This window comes from Drosophila tropicalis, unplaced genomic scaffold (assembly GCF_018151085.1).
Source record: "Drosophila tropicalis isolate 14030-0801.00 unplaced genomic scaffold, ASM1815108v1 contig_443, whole genome shotgun sequence".
Taxonomy (NCBI): domain Eukaryota; kingdom Metazoa; phylum Arthropoda; class Insecta; order Diptera; family Drosophilidae; genus Drosophila; species Drosophila tropicalis.
In genome coordinates, this window is record NW_027172907.1 from 4,846,838 (window position 1) to 4,863,523 (window position 16,686).

General features: G+C 38.0%; 4 protein-coding genes across 6 annotated transcripts in view; 3 read left to right on the top strand and 1 right to left on the bottom strand.

Moving 5' to 3' along the window:
• Eip74EF (Ecdysone-induced protein E74) overlaps nucleotides 1–6,268 on the top strand; it is a 47,892-nt gene extending 41,624 nt beyond the window's left edge. For both annotated transcript variants that reach the window (XM_068285850.1, XM_068285849.1), the window contains 3 exons: nucleotides 980–1,393; nucleotides 1,633–1,905; nucleotides 3,479–6,268. In XM_068285850.1, the coding sequence (XP_068141951.1) occupies nucleotides 980–1,393; nucleotides 1,633–1,905; nucleotides 3,479–4,470 (1,679 nt within the window). In that variant the 3' untranslated portion in view covers nucleotides 4,471–6,268. The remainder of the gene's footprint in view (nucleotides 1–979; nucleotides 1,394–1,632; nucleotides 1,906–3,478) is intronic.
• Nucleotides 6,269–9,496: 3,228 nt separating this feature from the next.
• UbcE2M (NEDD8-conjugating enzyme UbcE2M) lies at nucleotides 9,497–10,681 on the top strand. The gene is made up of 3 exons (XM_068285925.1): nucleotides 9,497–9,882; nucleotides 9,974–10,275; nucleotides 10,363–10,681. Exons 1-3 carry the CDS (start codon nucleotides 9,777–9,779, stop codon nucleotides 10,504–10,506), a joined length of 552 nt encoding a protein of 183 aa, XP_068142026.1. The 5' UTR covers nucleotides 9,497–9,776; the 3' UTR covers nucleotides 10,507–10,681.
• Nucleotides 10,682–10,898: 217 nt separating this feature from the next.
• Nucleotides 10,899–16,233, bottom strand: MED24 (mediator complex subunit 24). Its single transcript, XM_068285921.1, has 6 exons — nucleotides 16,043–16,233; nucleotides 14,069–14,155; nucleotides 13,847–14,004; nucleotides 12,580–13,786; nucleotides 11,705–12,522; nucleotides 10,899–11,623 (listed from the first exon to the last, which is right to left on the bottom strand). The coding sequence occupies exons 1-6, from the start codon at nucleotides 16,130–16,132 to the stop codon at nucleotides 10,990–10,992; spliced, it is 2,994 nt and encodes a 997-aa protein (XP_068142022.1). The 5' UTR covers nucleotides 16,133–16,233; the 3' UTR covers nucleotides 10,899–10,989.
• LOC137573861 (chaperone protein DnaJ) lies at nucleotides 14,214–15,995 on the top strand. Of its 2 annotated transcripts, XM_068285923.1 has the most exons (3): nucleotides 14,214–14,649; nucleotides 14,725–15,052; nucleotides 15,116–15,995. In XM_068285923.1, the coding sequence occupies exons 1-3, from the start codon at nucleotides 14,410–14,412 to the stop codon at nucleotides 15,868–15,870; spliced, it is 1,323 nt and encodes a 440-aa protein (XP_068142024.1). In that variant the 5' UTR covers nucleotides 14,214–14,409; the 3' UTR covers nucleotides 15,871–15,995. The 2 variants fall into 2 exon arrangements, with proteins under 2 accessions (XP_068142024.1, XP_068142023.1); XM_068285922.1 differs by having other exon boundaries at nucleotides 14,215–15,052.
• Nucleotides 16,234–16,686: the final 453 nt, after the last annotated feature.

Here is a 16,686-nt window from a genome sequence, read left to right on the forward strand (position 1 = left end):
CTTGACATTCAATGCAATTTTTTTTCTTCTCATTTTATTTTTTGTTGTTCCTCTTTAGTTTTATTTTTGTTTCATTTTTATGCCGCTGCCGTTGTGGCTGCTGCTGCTGCTGGCTGCATGAAATAAGTGAAAATGCACTTTTACTTTTCGCAGCAGCAGCAGCAGCAGCAATTGCTATCAGGCAAACAACAACAACTTGTGCATTTTTCTTTTCGCATTGCAAAAGAAAGTGAGATGCCATTTTTCTTTTCTTTTCTTTCGTTTTCCCTTTTCTTCTCGTTTTGCATTTCTTTTGTCATTGCTTTTAACGGTTGTTGTTGCAGTTGTTGCCGTTGCCGTTGAGTTGCTTTGAGTTCATGGCTCACCAAATTGGGGCATTTCAATTGTTGTTTGTTTTTTTTTTTTTTTCTCTATTTTTTTTTTTGCTTTCAACATGAAATTTTTCTTATGAAATTATGATGCGAATTTTTTATTATTAGCTTTTTTGTTTTGTGTGTGTGTGTGTTTTTTTTTATTGTTGTTGCTTAGCTCTTTTTTTTTTTTTAGTAGACATTTTGACAGCTTTCAAGAGGACAGTCTTGGCAGTTATAAGGATGATTGTCTTTTTTTGGTTGTGGTTGTTGTTGCTGTTGTGTCTTAAGTGAGGTTAAGTGGTTTATTTTTTAACAATAAATTGGGTCATAGACAGTGGCTCAATATGGTTGATACTCCTCTCGAAAATTGCAGCGAATCCCTAGAAACTAGCGAACTATTTCCTTCTTTTACTAGATCTCCTTTTTTTCCTCTCCCTCCCTCTCTCTCTCTGGAAGTCTAATTCGATTTGTTTTAATGGTCAAAATCGTCAAGTTATCAAAGTAAATGTTTCGATTGCAGATCACTCGAATGTGACATGTTAATTTTTTTATGACAAAAAAAAAAACAAAACATTTTTTCAATTAACAACTAATGCAAATTTCGTTATCTCTTCTCTTTTTTTTAGATACTGAAATTCCTATTGTTAAACAATCAACGAGTCCGGCACCGCAGCAGCAACAACAACAACAACAACAGCCACACCAACAACACCTGCAACAGCAACACCAACAGCAACAACAACAGCAGCAACAACAACAACAACAACATGCTGCCTCAGCATTTGCTGGAGCTTCTGCATTGCTTCACATCAAAACCGAGCAGAATCCACTATTAACTCCACTACAGCAGCAGCAACAACAACAACAGCAACATAGTTTACATGGTGCAACGGGCAACAATAATGCACACCAACAGCAGCAGCAGCAGCAACAACAACAACAACCTTTGGCCATACCACATCGGCCATTACTACACAATCTGCTAAGCGGAGGTGCAATCCACAATCCACATCACAGAAACTACACGACAGCCACAACAGGTGAGTAAAGTCAGAGTCAGTAGTGTTAGTAGTAGTAGCAGAAGAAGAAGAAGAAGAAGAAGGCAACCGTGTCCACAGCAAGGTGAACCACCAACCAGCAGTGCACACCACGCCCTCGACAACAATATCAAAATTCAAAAATGCTAATTGTCCTCGTTCTCCTTTTTTTTGTTTTTGTTCTTGTTTTCGTTTTCTTCCTCAATTCCCTCGTTTGCCTCGTTTGGTTGCCAACAATTCAGGTTCATTTCCGCCCAGTCCAGCCGATAGCGGTGTATCCGATGTGGATAGCTCCAGTTCCGGTGGCCAGCCCTGTGCCGATGAATTGAAGGCACGCCTGGGCATGCCCACATCGTCGGCAGCGGCAGCATCAGCATCAGTCTCAGCATCAGCCTCAGCATCGGCAGCGGCGGCAGTTGCCGCCCACCTGCATACGGGCACATTTCTGCATCCGAATTTATATCAGAATAATGCGGCGAATTCGTTGCGGAATATATGGAATCGCAGTGTTGGTGGTAAGTACATAGATAAGTAAACCAAATGGATACATAAGTGCCATATGTATGTGAGTGTGTTTGCAACCCGGGGCGTATACATAATATTGGAGAAATTACTAAATCTGAGTGTGTGTGAGTGTAAGTACAAAAGGCAAAAGTTCAGACAGTTCATTTTGAGCGGTTTGCAAAAGCGAAAAGAGGATAATCAGAGAGAGAACAAAATGAAGGAGGCTACGACTAAATGATATCCTATATCCTATAATCAATTATTAAAAGAGAAATATTAGTAAAAAGGCTAGATTCTAGACACATTAGAAGCTTATGAAAATATGTTAAACAAAGATGGAAAACCACTCTTCGACTTGCCCTATAAACACTGCATCAATATTCAGTTGATTAATTAAATCTTTAATGAAAAATACCCTTCTAATGGGTATTTGAATACATTTAAAAATGTCAGGCAGGGGGCGAACAAACAGCACACAAACACATACATACAATTGAATACATACATACAACGCAATCAATTGCAATGCGAATGTGTTGCACTCGCTGCTTTTATGCTCTTTGTCTGTGTGTTTGTTTCGCTCTCAACGCAAGTGTGTGTGTGTGAGTCGCTGTGTATTAAAATCTGTGGTCATCGACACATTGCCTTTGCGCAAATTGTGAAGGTCACAACGACAACGACAGCAACAGCAACGACAACGACAACGACGTCTACGTTAACAGCAGCGGCAGCAGCAGGAGAAGGCAGCGCCAATGTGGCAACGATGATGGGGGCCTCTGCTCGGAGAGAGATTGAGAGAGTAAACGGCGAGAGTATAAACGAGAGAGCTCGCGCAAGAGAGAGCAATGGACGGAGAGAGCAGCAGCAGCGACGACACCAACGCAAATGCAACGACGATGAGACAACGAACAGCAGCACCAGCAGCAGCTAACGAAAGCGTGCGTTGCTCTCAGCCAAATTGTCACTGTATTAGTGAGAAGCACTTTTGTTTTTAATTCAACGCCAACCCCCTCTGCCACTCCTCCAGCCCTCTCTCTCTCTTGCCTGGCCTAGCCACTCGTCGTCATCTTAACTGTCGCCCTCCTCTCTCAGCACCCTTGGGCCCGCTGCTGTTGCTGGTCCACCAAAAAACAAAAACCACCAACTGACTGTTGAATTGGGCAACGACAACAACAATAAATACAATGTTGTTGTTGTTGTTGGTGATGATGATGATGACGACCGCTACGCTGACGCCGGATGTAAAAAAAAAAAAAAAAAAAAAAAAAGAAGAAAAACAAAAACTTACTAAATAGCATACAAAATTATACCTGTGACTTTTATTTTATTAGTGTGAAATAGTCACGACGAATGCATGAAGCTGTAAGAATTTGCATATGTGTAGCATAACTTAGGGGGTGCAGTGAGGGAACTAGCAAAATCTTAAGAAAGGTAAGCAAAATTAAGTAAAGCGACAATGTGAGATGTTTTAGAAAAATGTAGCATAACTTTGGGAGTGGGTGTATGGACGAATGTATGTGTGTAAGCATAATTTCTCTAAGATAACATGCTAAATCATGGTTTTTACTCAATTTTTTTTTGCAGTACCCGATAATTACTATGGCAGCAGTGGAGCTGGGAGCGGTGGCGGTAATCACGGCACGAACGGCAATCCACAAACTCCGAGCTATTTGACAACGTCCTACTTCAATACACCAACAGCAGCAGCAGCAGCAGCAGCGGCGGCAGCCTCGCAGCGCAGCTCAGCTGTCAATGGCTATCATTCCCTGCAGCAGCAGCAGCAGCAACAGCAATCGCAGCAGCAGCAGCAACTCAACCATCAGCAATTGTCGCATCAGCAACAACAGGCACTGCATCAGCATCATCAGCAGCAGCAACAGCAGCAGCAGCAGCAGCAACAACAACAACACCAGCAACATCAACAGCAGCAGCACCCGCACTCCCAGCTTAGCGGCGGCCCACAGCCACCGCATTCGCACTCTGCACATCCGCATCCTCATTCAACCCAGCAGCAGCAACAGCAGCAGCAGCAGCACACGCATTCCACATTGGCCAATGCGGCGGCGGTGGTAAGCAGCAGCAGTGCGGTGGCAGCTGCCGCCATGCTCAGTGCCAGTGCGGCGGCAGTCTCACAGAGTGTCATCCAGCCGGCGACCTCTAGTGTCAGCTATGATCTCTCGTATATGCTGGAATTGGGTGGCTTCCAGCAGCGGAAGGCGAAGAAGCCGCGCAAGCCCAAACTGGAAATGGGTGTGAAGCGGCGAAGTCGCGAAGGTTCCACCACATATTTGTGGGAATTCCTGCTCAAATTGCTGCAGGATCGTGAATACTGTCCGCGCTTCATTAAATGGACAAATCGGGAGAAGGGCGTGTTCAAGCTGGTGGACTCGAAGGCGGTGTCCCGCCTCTGGGGCATGCATAAGAATAAGCCCGACATGAACTATGAGACAATGGGCAGGGCATTGAGATATTACTATCAGCGTGGCATCTTGGCCAAGGTGGATGGTCAGAGGTTAGTCTATCAGTTTGTCGATGTGCCCAAGGATATAGTCGAGATCGATTGCAATGGTGTCTAAGATGATGACGATGAAGATGACGACGAAGTCATGGGCGTGTGTAAATAACTTTAAAAACTGAAACTGAAACGTTGGCAATAACTCCCTTTCCCGCTGGAGAAAGAAGAAACCTCTCCAACACACACAGAGAGAGTGGAACCGATAGAGAGAAAGAGAGAGAGAGAGAACAAGCGGGGGAGAGACGACAGACAGACAGAGAGGATGGGAGGGAAAGCGGCAATAGTAGCAATGTAGGCAAGAGCAAGAGATCCGATCTATATAGAACATTATGCGTATACATACACACACACACACGTATGTCTAGTATATATATACACTTATATATATAAATATTATGTGCATCAAATATGGTTATGCTACATTTAAATATGTGAGGAATAATAGTTTTTTTTTTTTATATATGTTGAATTTGAGTTTTAAGTGTAAGCACGATGGATATAAATTACATTAGCTGATAATACCCCCTATACCTATACATATATACTATACATATATATACCCCTCCTCCCGAACCGCCCCTCAACACACACACACACACAAAAGAATCGAGAATTCGGCAAACAAAAAAACAATTAAAAATGATCTATTCATTGGCGTTAGTGTTGTAATTGTAACATTTAATTAATTGCATATTGTTATTATTGGTTATTATTATTATTATTATTATTGATGGATTCATATTGATATTTGATATTGGATATATATATATATATAATCATATATATATATATTATTGTAAAATTTGTAATTGTAAACTTATTAGCTACGAAAAATTCTCTATATCTTTAACTTTATACAAGTCTAGCCTAATATATAACTTTTTAACTGCCCCTCGGCCCCTGCCTCCCTAAAAAACAAAAAACAACCCCGACCCCGCCCCAATTTAAGCTCTATCCCAGAAAGGCTCTGGGATGGAAATAATTGTTTTTGTTGCTTATTTTATAAAAAAAAAAAGAAAAGAAAGTAAAAAAGAGTGAAAGATGTGAGAAGAGAGAGAGAGAGAGTGAGAGAGGGGAATGAGATAATGAAAAAAAAAACAAACAAAAAAAAAAAAAGTAAATATTATTTCATAGTTTTAAATTGTAAAATGTATAATTCGTAAATTCTTCTAGATTATTTATTTAAGTACTATTGATCTATACCCCCTGCCCCATGTCCACCCGCCCTTGTCCTGCACTTATCCCTTAACAAATCCTAATCCCACAAACCACATTAAGTGCAACAAAAGAAAAACAAAATGAAATGGTGGTCTAAAAAATACTTTCTTGTAATTATTATTTAATAAGTTTTTTTTTTTTTTTTTTTTGTTTTAATATGTATAGAAATAGAAAGAAGAAACCAATCAATCAATCAATCAAACAATCAAGCAACTAACTGACCAGAGCTGTAAGGCTGAACTGGAAATGAATTCAAATCTTTCAAAACCAGATTATCCATTGGTTTTTCTTATCATAAAACGAAAAGGATTTCAAAAACTTAAGTTTCGCCTTACAGTTACACACACACACACAAACACACACACACGGACAGACATGCAGTTCAACAAAGAAAAACCCTCTAAAGTCTAAAAACAAACTTCTCTCACATTTTCTTTTCGCTTTTCGAAGATGCTAAGAAAACTTTAAACTTAACATAAACATAGATTTCTGATTTTCGTAACTTTAACACTGCCACAAAAATACAAATGCAGAACCAACCAAAACACACACACACACACAACAAACATAATGCAAATAGTCTTCAATGCAACCAACAACAACAACAACAACTACAACAACAATCCAAACACTGCCCAAAACGTGCAATCTCTTAAACAAAACAAAATAAAAGGAAAAATATAACTATAATGAGAATGAAAGGACGACAAAACTAAACAAGAAAGAAAAAACCAATATTAAAAAAAAAAGAAAAACAAAAAAAAGAAACAAAAACAAACTCCTAGTTCTATAATATATATATTTCTCCTTTTAGTTGCGTTCTCTAAGTACCTTTATATATTATTATTATTATTATTATTACTATTATTATTATTATTATTATTAAAATTATTATTATTATGCTTGTAAGAAAAGTTTACCAACATTATTTCCCTGCATTTTGTTTGCAAAATGTTCAATTAATTTTAATTTTAAAATAATAATAAACCAACAAACAAAACAAAAATGAGTTTTGAGTATAACTCTCTTCTCTCTCTGTTCATTGTAAACAAATTTTTTTTATGATTATTTTTTTTTTATTTTTTAAATAAAATTATTATTTCAAAAGGAAAAAAAAAAGAAGAAAGTGCAGTTTTTTATTTCACTTTGTTTTTTGCATGCATTTTATTTCGAAAAACGTAAAGTCAAAGAGAAGAAAACGAGATACAAATATTTGCAACCCGCTACAAATTTGGAATCTAGATATACCTCCCAAGTTGAAAATATATTCAAAGTCTATATACATACATACATACACACAATCTAATCAATGCATACATAAATCTATATACATACATATACTTAAGTAAAAAAAAAAAGAAAAACAAGAAAAAAAAAAACATATTTATAAAGCGTTTCTCAGATTAACAGAATATTTTAGATAAATCTGTTTCCATTTTCATGTTCATTATTCATAATATTATGCGATAGATATATAGATGGGGTCTCAGTTTTTGAGGTTTCAAATGGATTATCATCATATGAGAGATCATGGATTTTTATATATACATACATACATACACACTCACACACCCACACATGCATGCGCATATTATATGTCTATTATACTTATGTAGATCTTACAATTAGTGGAATCTATACGGAAAGTATGTATATATACTTCAATGTTAAAGGGCGCATCGAAAATTACATTTTTTACTACATAAGTACAACAATGAATCTATTAAAACCAAAAAAAAAAAAAAAATGAAAATTCATTAAATACACACACATATATTTAGTATATAATCTGAACTAACAAGAAAACCCTCGAAAATCCTCAACAAAATTAAAAAAAAAAAAAACAAAAAACAAAAAAGCAGCTTTAAACAAAAACAAACGAAAATTTCAATAACAACAAAAAACCTTGATACATATATAGTTTTTAGAGAGAACAAAAAGGTTTTATGTGTGTGTCTTGTTTTTTTTTTATATATACTTATATAATTCTATTTTCCATATTTCCATTCACCACCAATATTAACATTTTAAATATGGCACTATAACTTGTATATATATAAACAACTTCTGGACCTCAAGTTTCCACTTAAAAATACATTAAACAAATTTATACATCTATAAATATATATATATACACCAATTATTTGTTAAATTGGCTAAACTAAAATGCTGGATAAGACCAACTAAATTAATGAATTATTAATTATAATTGAAAAAACAAAAATCTCTGCTCTGTGTCGGCAAGATTTCTAGGCTAAAATTCTTCTCTACCAAATAAGTGAAATATCCCAAACAAAAAAAAAAGGCTAAAACAAAATATTTTAAAAAGGATTGATTTTTTTTTTTTTTTTTTAGATTTATGTGACCCTCGTATAGTAAAATATGTTGTCGAAAGAATTACCAACTAGAAAATATTTATATATATAAATGTATTTAACCAAACACTTTCTCTATATATGTATATGTAAGTGTATTAATGCACATTTTTTTTTTTTTATTTTTATTTTTTTTTTTCATGTAAATTAAACAGACAAATTGAAGTCAATGAATTGTCTGTGGAATCAGCAAATGCCAGCCAGATTTTTAGTGAAAAAAAACGTATATGAATATTAACTTATTTATATAGAACATATATATAGGTAGATATAGACGAATAATAGAGAGCAGATGGCAACGAGATATGTAGGTGAATTTTAAAGGTTAGAGAGCAAAAAGCAAGAGATTGAGAATGGATTAGTCTTAATACCGACTTTTTTTACCCAAAACCAACATAAATAAGTAAAAACAAAAAAAACAAAAAAAATTAAAAAAAAAAAAACGAAAGAAACACACGCTAGCATAATTATTAACTGTTATGAAAGAACGTAAGAGTCTTAAGATTTTTAGCTAAATTTTGTATATTTTAATCTACAAAACTATAAAAAAGCATATATATACACACATATATGGATATATATATAAAATATATATATATATATATATATATATATATACATCGAGATATTATCTGTTTTATAAAGAACAATAAAAATAACATCGAGTTTTCTTTCAAAAGGGGTTAACAATATTCAAAAAATTGTAAAAATTTGGATAAACCGAACACTAAATATCAAATATGCTAAAAAAATGATGGAAATCCTTGAAAAAAAAACTTCAATAAGTAAAAACTGGGCTCCAAAAACACGGCTCAATAAAAATTGAGAGAAGTCTCATTATCCAGTTTTGTCACGTTTTCGAAAGAAAATACATAAATGCTTGGGTTTTGGTGCTAAATTGATGCTGCATTTAATGTTCGGGAAACTTTTCGATGCTAAATGCAAAATCAAATGCTTTTTCCTTTGAAAAGCAACAAATTAAGGGACCGGTTCACCATGAATACCATGGCAAAACATTGATACAACTTTTAATATGATACAAATTCATTTCATACAAATTTTATTCAAAAAGTTCGATAATTAATATATCGATACTGGAAATGTCGATAATTAATATATCGATGCTGGAAATGTCGATAATTAATATATCGATACTGGAAATTTCGATATTCAAAATATCGATCAACAGCTCCCAATAAATTGCAAGTGTGTAGTGTGGCAACTCTACATATATTTATAAGTTTCCCACGGAAGAACAACATGGGTCCATAGACATGCAGTTTTCTCGAAAACTGTTGGAAAACTTTTTAACCTATTTTTACTTATATTGCCTTAAGCATTATTTGTTTTGAAATAGTTGTAAGTTAAAAATTTCAAATTTTAAAAAGTTTACACTGGGTTAACAGTAGGCCGTCGCTAACTCAGTTTTAAAAGTGTCAGCCCTAGTTTTGCTAGTAGGCTTACCCACTGCGAGATTTTGAAAATGTGGCAATGCCAGCAATAAACACATCTGGCCATACTGAGAAGCAGACAAAGCGGAATTCATATTAAAATAAAGAAAAATAACAAAATTGTACGGTACGCAGGTCATCCATCACATTTAATAAGCAACAAACCTTTTGTAACAATATCGAACTATGCATTGATATTTGCCATACGGTAAAGTATCTCATCAACATTCAAGAAACAACTAAAATTGCCGCGCAAAGGGAGCTCCCATTTAAGAGAAAGACTTTAAAATAAACGCCAGCAAAAATAAAATACTATAGCAAAAATGATTAGGCTGTTCTCGCTGAAGCAACAAATGAAGGAGGGCGAACAAAAGGGTAGCGGTGGCCAGCAAAAGAAAGCCTCGGCTGCCCAACTGCGCATACAGAAAGGTTAGACTGACAAGCCCAAGCCGTTGGGTGTTGAATCTTGCCATGAAATTTTAGTCCTCAATATTGCCATTTTTCTTTTAACTATGTGCAGATATCAGTGAACTGAACCTGCCTAAGACTTGCGTGACAGAATTTCCGGATGCCGATGACTTGCTCAACTTTAAATTGATCATTAGCCCAGATGAGGGCTTCTACAAGGATGGCCGATTCGTATTCAATTTTCGTGTGGGCTCCAATTACCCGCATGAACCGCCCAAAGTCAAGTGCGCGACACTGGTCTATCACCCCAACATTGATTTGGAGGGTAATGTGTGCTTGAATATTTTGCGTGAAGATTGGAATCCAGTGCTGACTATTAATTCCATTGTTTATGGCTTGCAGTTTTTATTTTTGGTAAAGTCGAATTGTACAAATGTATTTCTCTTGGTTCAATGTATCTTTCTTCTTTTCTTGTGTTTCTGCTCGTTTATTGTTCATTAGGAACCCAATCCGGAGGATCCTCTCAATAAAGAGGCAGCTGATGTTCTACAAAGCAATCGACGACAGTTTGAGTATAATGTGAAGAAGGCCATGCGTGGTGGCTATGTGGGCGAAACTTACTTTGAGTGCTGCATGCCCAAGTGATATACAACTTTATTAATTTAAGCCACCTCTCCCTACAATCACTGCTCCTGGTCCTGCTCTCCTATCCTCTCCCCCCACAACACCATACCGTACTCCTTGCAAAAACAACAAATTATTGTAATAAATGAAGAAAACAAGAACACGAAGCAAAAGTAAAAAAAGCATGTTAAAATGATTTTCCTTGTTTTGAGAATTGTTTAAAATTATAAAGAATATATCAAATTATTGCAATTTGATGGATTTATAAAAGTCTGATTTTTAGATCGTAATCAAGATGAGTCCAAACAACTCTCCATTTTGGATAGATTCAATTTAAATATACATAGTTCGATTTGATTAAATGCTATCGCACATAACTCCCCGGAAAAGAAATCATAAGTCACAATAATAAATTTATAGTTCTTTTAATACAATTTATTTTTATTTAGCAAATACTTTACCCTCCCCATCCCCCCTGTTTTGTTTCTATATGTGTCCATCCGCTCACAGATGTATACTGTTTCTGGACAGATTCATATTCCTCCACAGACACAAGTCGGTAACAGCCGATTGTCTGCCCGCTGTCGAACGAAGATCATAGAGTCGGCTGATTAACCCCACACCAATATCTTCTGTGGCCATTACCTTCAGCAATTGTTGCACCAAATTGCTTGGCAATAATCTCAGAACAGGAGCAACCCGTTCGCCACCGCACTCAATTAGCAGGGAAATGAATTGATATACAAAGATGGCCTTTGGTGACAGCTCATCCCCACTGACAAATTGCACAAATACACCAAAGATGTGCTGAATACTGGATTGAAGTGATTCCTTTAAGTTCTGGGGTGTGGCACGCACGTCTGAAGAAGTGGCAGTGGAGCTGAGCAGGGTTTTTCCAGTACCACTACCAACGAGACCAGACGCATCGGCAAAATCATTGGAGTTGTCACTATTACCATCGCCCATCACTTTACGCACTTTGGGCGTATTGGCAGCCATATCCTCTTCATCGTGAGAGCGTGAACGTTTCTTAAATGAGGCAACACAGGCACTTGAATTGCGAGTCTCGAGGCAAGAAATGATACAAGAGACACAAAGGCGAGCCAGAACCAATGATTGCGGTTCATTGATGTCATCGCTATAAAGGGAATAATAATCAATAAAAACACAATTTTGATGAGTTCCTGATGGTGCTTTATCACAATCCAAAACCACTTACCCTTGCCTCCGTATCATTAAGGGCGCCACTACAAACTGGAGTAAAGCTTCAGTGCTCCGTTCAATATCCAAATGCATGACAGCAAACACTATGTCCATTGCTTTTGCCATGTCTTGGGTATATTTATACGTTAGCAATTGCTCCACCAATTGAGTAGCCAGCCATGCTGCTCCGCCTGCCAGCATTAGGGATTCCAGGGTCTGAGCCGCCCGCACCGGCAAATGTCCGGCATCGGAAACAGTGCGCCACACTTCCCGGAACTGATCTATCAATGGAGTATGAGAAATTAGGCGTGATTTGGTGGTTGGAGCCGGGTGAACATCGTGCTGCATTTTCCTTATTATTTGATATGATAAGGCCAAACGCTCCTTGGCATTCTCCTGACTGGACAACTCCTCGCTGGTCAGGGGAGCCAGAAACTGTTGAATCATATTCAATGGCTTTAACAGTTCCGTCTCCCTTACCGAGTACATGTAGGCGCACAGAAAACTAGTGGCGCACACTGAGAAGCTAAATAAGCGCCTTTTGATGTTATCCAAAATGTTTTTGACATCTGCCGACGAGAGAGTCTCCTGCTCCCAGGCAATGAGCACATGATGTAACACTCCAGGCAGATTCAGACAAATGTCCTGCCAGCTGAGATTACTTGGCTTTAATTGACTGGTTTCTGGTTTGCTTAGATTCAGCAGCAGTTCATCGACAATGGCGTCATCGCACAAAGCCAAAATCTGTCGGGGATTCTTTAGTTTATTTCGCTCCACCATGCATTCACGAACCCACTTCTCGAAAAATGAATCTCCGCGTTCAGACAGGACGATCTGAAAATCAATATAAATGTCAGTGTAAAATGGGTACAAAGTAAAGCACCAACTTACATCGGATCCATAGGTTTGCACTATACTAGTCAGCATGAGAAACGAGACATCGAAAAGAGTGGATCGTATGACCGAGAGTTTGCCGAGTTCGCCAGGCTGCGGCTTGGAATTCTCATTACATTGGATTAGACGGGTAACGAATGTTTTAAGACGTCCTTCAACAGTGGCAACTGACAGGATGAGCTCAAAACTATTGCCTACTGGTACTTGGCAGAGCACATTAACCATATCCTGAACCTTGTTTGTACAAAGAGTTTTTAGAACACCCGAGAGTGGAACTTCAGCCCTTTTAATAAAATTAATATTCGATGGCGTCTGTTGTCCATTGTCGCATTTCTTAAGCAACAAAGAAGCGGCTTCTCTCTGGCTTGCAAATTTCTTGACATGGACATCATTAACTAGCTGCTGTTTTGTCCAATCATTAAGTAGAAATTCAATCATATTGCACGAACACTTCGTATCCATGAAATCCAGCAAAAGATTATCCTCGATTAGCAATTCCAAAGCCTCAACCAATTCAGGTATATATTCCACTGGTGGTGGCTGATCTCCCGGTATCCTTTGCAGAACATGCAGTTGTTTGATAATATGAGGCATTTTGAAGAACATAAATGCCCCCCACATGGTATCCGGACTAGTGTCAGCCACATTGCTTAATGTGAGAAAGCCAGCCCTGATTATCTCATAGAACAGGCGCGTATTCGTATAGCCCTTGAGCCGTTGCAACATTTGTAATTCGGCCACATAGTAGCTTGTGTCCTTGCAGGGATTCAATAGCACCTCCACAGCCAATAGAGGCTGCACACAATACGAGATCTTTTCCGCTGGCTGCTGCGGCGAATTCAAATTCTGCATATCCAAATGCTTTGTATCAATATAGGCCAACTGATGAAGCTGTTGTTCGACGCCCGGTGAGTTTAATGTGAAATTAGAATTTGTAAGGGATCCCTTAATACTGGCATACTTGTCACGTATACGCGCATAGCAATCGAACTCCTCATGGCATCCCACAAACAAGATCGAGAGCAGGAACTGATGTTGACTCAAACGATCGATAACGACACAGGTCTGATCCAGCATATACGATTGTTCGGCACTAATCTCGCCATATAATTCATAATGTTGGACTGTACGCCCAAAGATCTGTAATAGCCAAAGCACTAGTTGGACAACAGCGGATGGCAAAAGGGTTTCCTCCGATTTGATGCTGTATTTGGAAAGAAAATCAGTTGACAAAGAGACATTAACCATCTGATTGATGACTTACCGACAAGTCACTCCATCTATTATGCTAATTAAAAACTCCAAAAGTGACGTAACACTATAGACACGTTCCAGTTTATCATATTTGGCTATGCAGCGTAAGACGGCGGCATGGGAGACTAGGTGAGCGCATAATGAATGCTTCAAATAGTTTAAAACCAACTAAACAAAATGACAATGATCAATGATGATGGCCAAAATTAAATTGTTTGCGATTTTCAATTACCGGATTAGCTGTGGATCCAATAACAGCCTGCTGCATCAGGCAATCGGCCAAATTGTAAACATCTCCACTCACACCTCTTGGCAGAACCTATGAAATATATTTCAAAAACGTCAGTTTACATTTGTCAAACGAAAGGTTCAGTTTAGTTCAGTCAGTAGTTTACTTCCCAGTCTTGTCAAGAATTTGTTCATTCACACTCGGGGTCTCGTTACGTTCATATATCTAAATAAATATACTGGCAAATATTTGCTTTTTTCATTATTATTATCCTTGAATTATCAGTTAACTAACTTCCTACCACTTCAGACATAAACTACACAAAGTTGCGCGCGTGTTCTTATATGTTACGTTTAAATTTTCAACGCATTCCAATGTACACTTATTTTGTCGGCTTGGCCAGTCTTCGTACCACCTGCCAGCCGGAGACTCTTAGAAGGATGATGCCAACGGCTCCTGCTACTGCGGCGTGTTCAATTTGGAAGCGTTTGGTGAGCCAATATCAGTTCCGAACCCAAAAGCCGGTCTATTATCCCGATCGCCAAGCCGAAATGAAGTATCAGCGATCCACGCCCTCGATCAAGGTAAAGTCACCAACAATGCAACAGCTGCAGCAGCAGCAACAACAACTAGCTAACAAAACAGGTAAAATGCTGCAGAATCGTATGCAGCATCGTGGATTGCCCAAGGACTACTATTACAAGGTGCTGGGTGTACATAAACATGCAACCATTCAGCAAATACGTTCAGCCTTCTATGCTTTGGCCAAGCGCTATCACCCGGACTCTACACATTCGGAGCAGAAATTGCAACACTTCCAAGAGCTTTCAAATGCATATAACATTCTTACGGATGAGACGAAACGTCTGGAGTACGATCAATTAGGTAGCATTAAGGATGAGCAGGCATTCCTGGCGCAAGCAGGTAATCCAATGCAAATGGATCCGGAAACGGCCAAAAAATATGAAAGGCAAAAATCAAACGATGGTATGTATCAGAGCATAATAAATTTCAACATCTATATAATTTAACCCCAACCAATATGAACAGAAATTCAAAAGTTGACCGGAAATGAATTTGATTTGTCACTCTCATTTGTGGATGCTACAGTTGGGTGCAAGAAGCGACTAGATTTACGCTATTTACGTAAATGTGACACCTGTAAGGGTAAGTCCCAGCTGATGGCCCATCGTGAGGTTGGAAAGGAACCCTGCCGACGATGCAATGGAACTGGGAAAGTGACCACCAAAACTGTGACCTTCACGTCGGTGAACACATGCAGCCAATGCAAGGGGAAGCGATTCATCAATCGCAACGATTGTGAAACTTGCGATAATCGCGGCTACGTAGTGGCCAATGTTGAGGTGCTGATCACGGTACCGTCCGGTTCCAAATCCGGCGACGTAATCACCATCGACAATCCCAATACGAAGCAGCGTGTCAACTATCGCCTCGACGTGCCGCCTAGTGAATATTTTCGACGCATTGGTAATGACATCCATACGGACAAGCATTTGACCATTTCGGAGGCAATACTTGGGGGCAATTTCACGGCACGCGGTCTCTACGAAAATGTGGAGTTACGTATCGAGCCGGGCACTCAATCGGAGACGCAAATTGTCCTGAAGAATAAGGGAGTGCGTTCGCAAGACGGTATTGGCAATCACATCATCACACTGAAAGTGCGAATTCCGCGCAATTTATCGGTGAAGCAGCGCCAGTTAGTCCTGGCCTTGGCCCAGGCCGAAGAGCCCCTGTTCGAGCGGCATCAAGACGTACTAGCCAGTGCCATAAAAATGGAATGAATGAGTAATATGGGATGCTTGGTGGTGTGGCACTTAACAACTTCGTTTATAAATTCTCAATGTGGACAAAAGCTTAATTAACGTTTTAAAATAAACAAAACAAGGATTTTCTGATTATTCCCGAATTTATACATATGTATACAAATGCATGTACTTCGCCACTTTCGCTTGCCTTTTTTATGTTGATACCCCATTGCGAGTCGGACCAGCGTTCGCGCCAGGCCACATAGATGAGTTGAAGGATTTTGTTGTTCTCCTTCATATCCCGAACTAAATTTGTTTTAATCTTTACTTTTATTCGTCTATTTAAATTTTCTTTTCAAATGTTAAATGGTATCCATTAATAGGGTGAACTATCTGTTAATAGTGATGGCAATTACATAGATAATGTCGACTAACCGATAGGTTTGTTCCGATAATGTCGATTAACCGATAGGCTTGCTCCGATAATGTCGACTAACCGATAGATTTTATTATCGATAAGGCCCGCCCAATTTTAAATTCTTATTAGTTTAAATAATTTTTATTGAATACAATAAAGTAGCGTATGGTTTGCTTTTTGTAAACGGTTTACATATGTTCTAAAATGTTTAATTTTTTTTTTTTTATTGACTTTGTACAAAATATATATGTATATTATACTTATATATTATATGTATGCCGAAAAATTGTTCCTCCATTGCACACACCAAAAATTTGGAATTTTTTTTTTTCACTCGTCTGTTTGAAAAATTGATTTTTTAATGTTTGGGGAAAATTGAAGCGATTTCGGTGGATTGTCAAGAAGAGGGGCAGAATATTTTAAAATAACTAAAG

What these genes read in the sequence shown, in the direction of transcription:
- LOC137573861 (XM_068285922.1), top strand. Translation starts at nt 14,410, where the DNA reads ATGTTACGTTTAAATTTTCAACGCATTCCAATGTACACTTATTTTGTC. An exon ending in AAGGCAAAAATCAAACGATG is followed by an intron (nt 15,053 to 15,115) that starts GTATGTATCAGA and finishes CAATATGAACAG; the next exon opens with AAATTCAAAAGTTGACCGGA.
- MED24 (XM_068285921.1), bottom strand. Translation starts at nt 16,132, where the DNA reads ATGAAGGAGAACAACAAAATCCTTCAACTCATCTATGTGGCCTGGCGC. An exon ending in GGGGTATCAACATAAAAAAG is followed by an intron (nt 14,156 to 16,042) that starts GCAAGCGAAAGT and finishes TATATTTCATAG; the next exon opens with GTTCTGCCAAGAGGTGTGAG. An exon ending in TTAATGATACGGAGGCAAGG is followed by an intron (nt 11,624 to 11,704) that starts GTAAGTGGTTTT and finishes TTCCCTTTATAG; the next exon opens with CGATGACATCAATGAACCGC.
- UbcE2M (XM_068285925.1), top strand. Translation starts at nt 9,777, where the DNA reads ATGATTAGGCTGTTCTCGCTGAAGCAACAAATGAAGGAGGGCGAACAA. An exon ending in CCAACTGCGCATACAGAAAG is followed by an intron (nt 9,883 to 9,973) that starts GTTAGACTGACA and finishes AACTATGTGCAG; the next exon opens with ATATCAGTGAACTGAACCTG. An exon ending in GCTTGCAGTTTTTATTTTTG is followed by an intron (nt 10,276 to 10,362) that starts GTAAAGTCGAAT and finishes ATTGTTCATTAG; the next exon opens with GAACCCAATCCGGAGGATCC.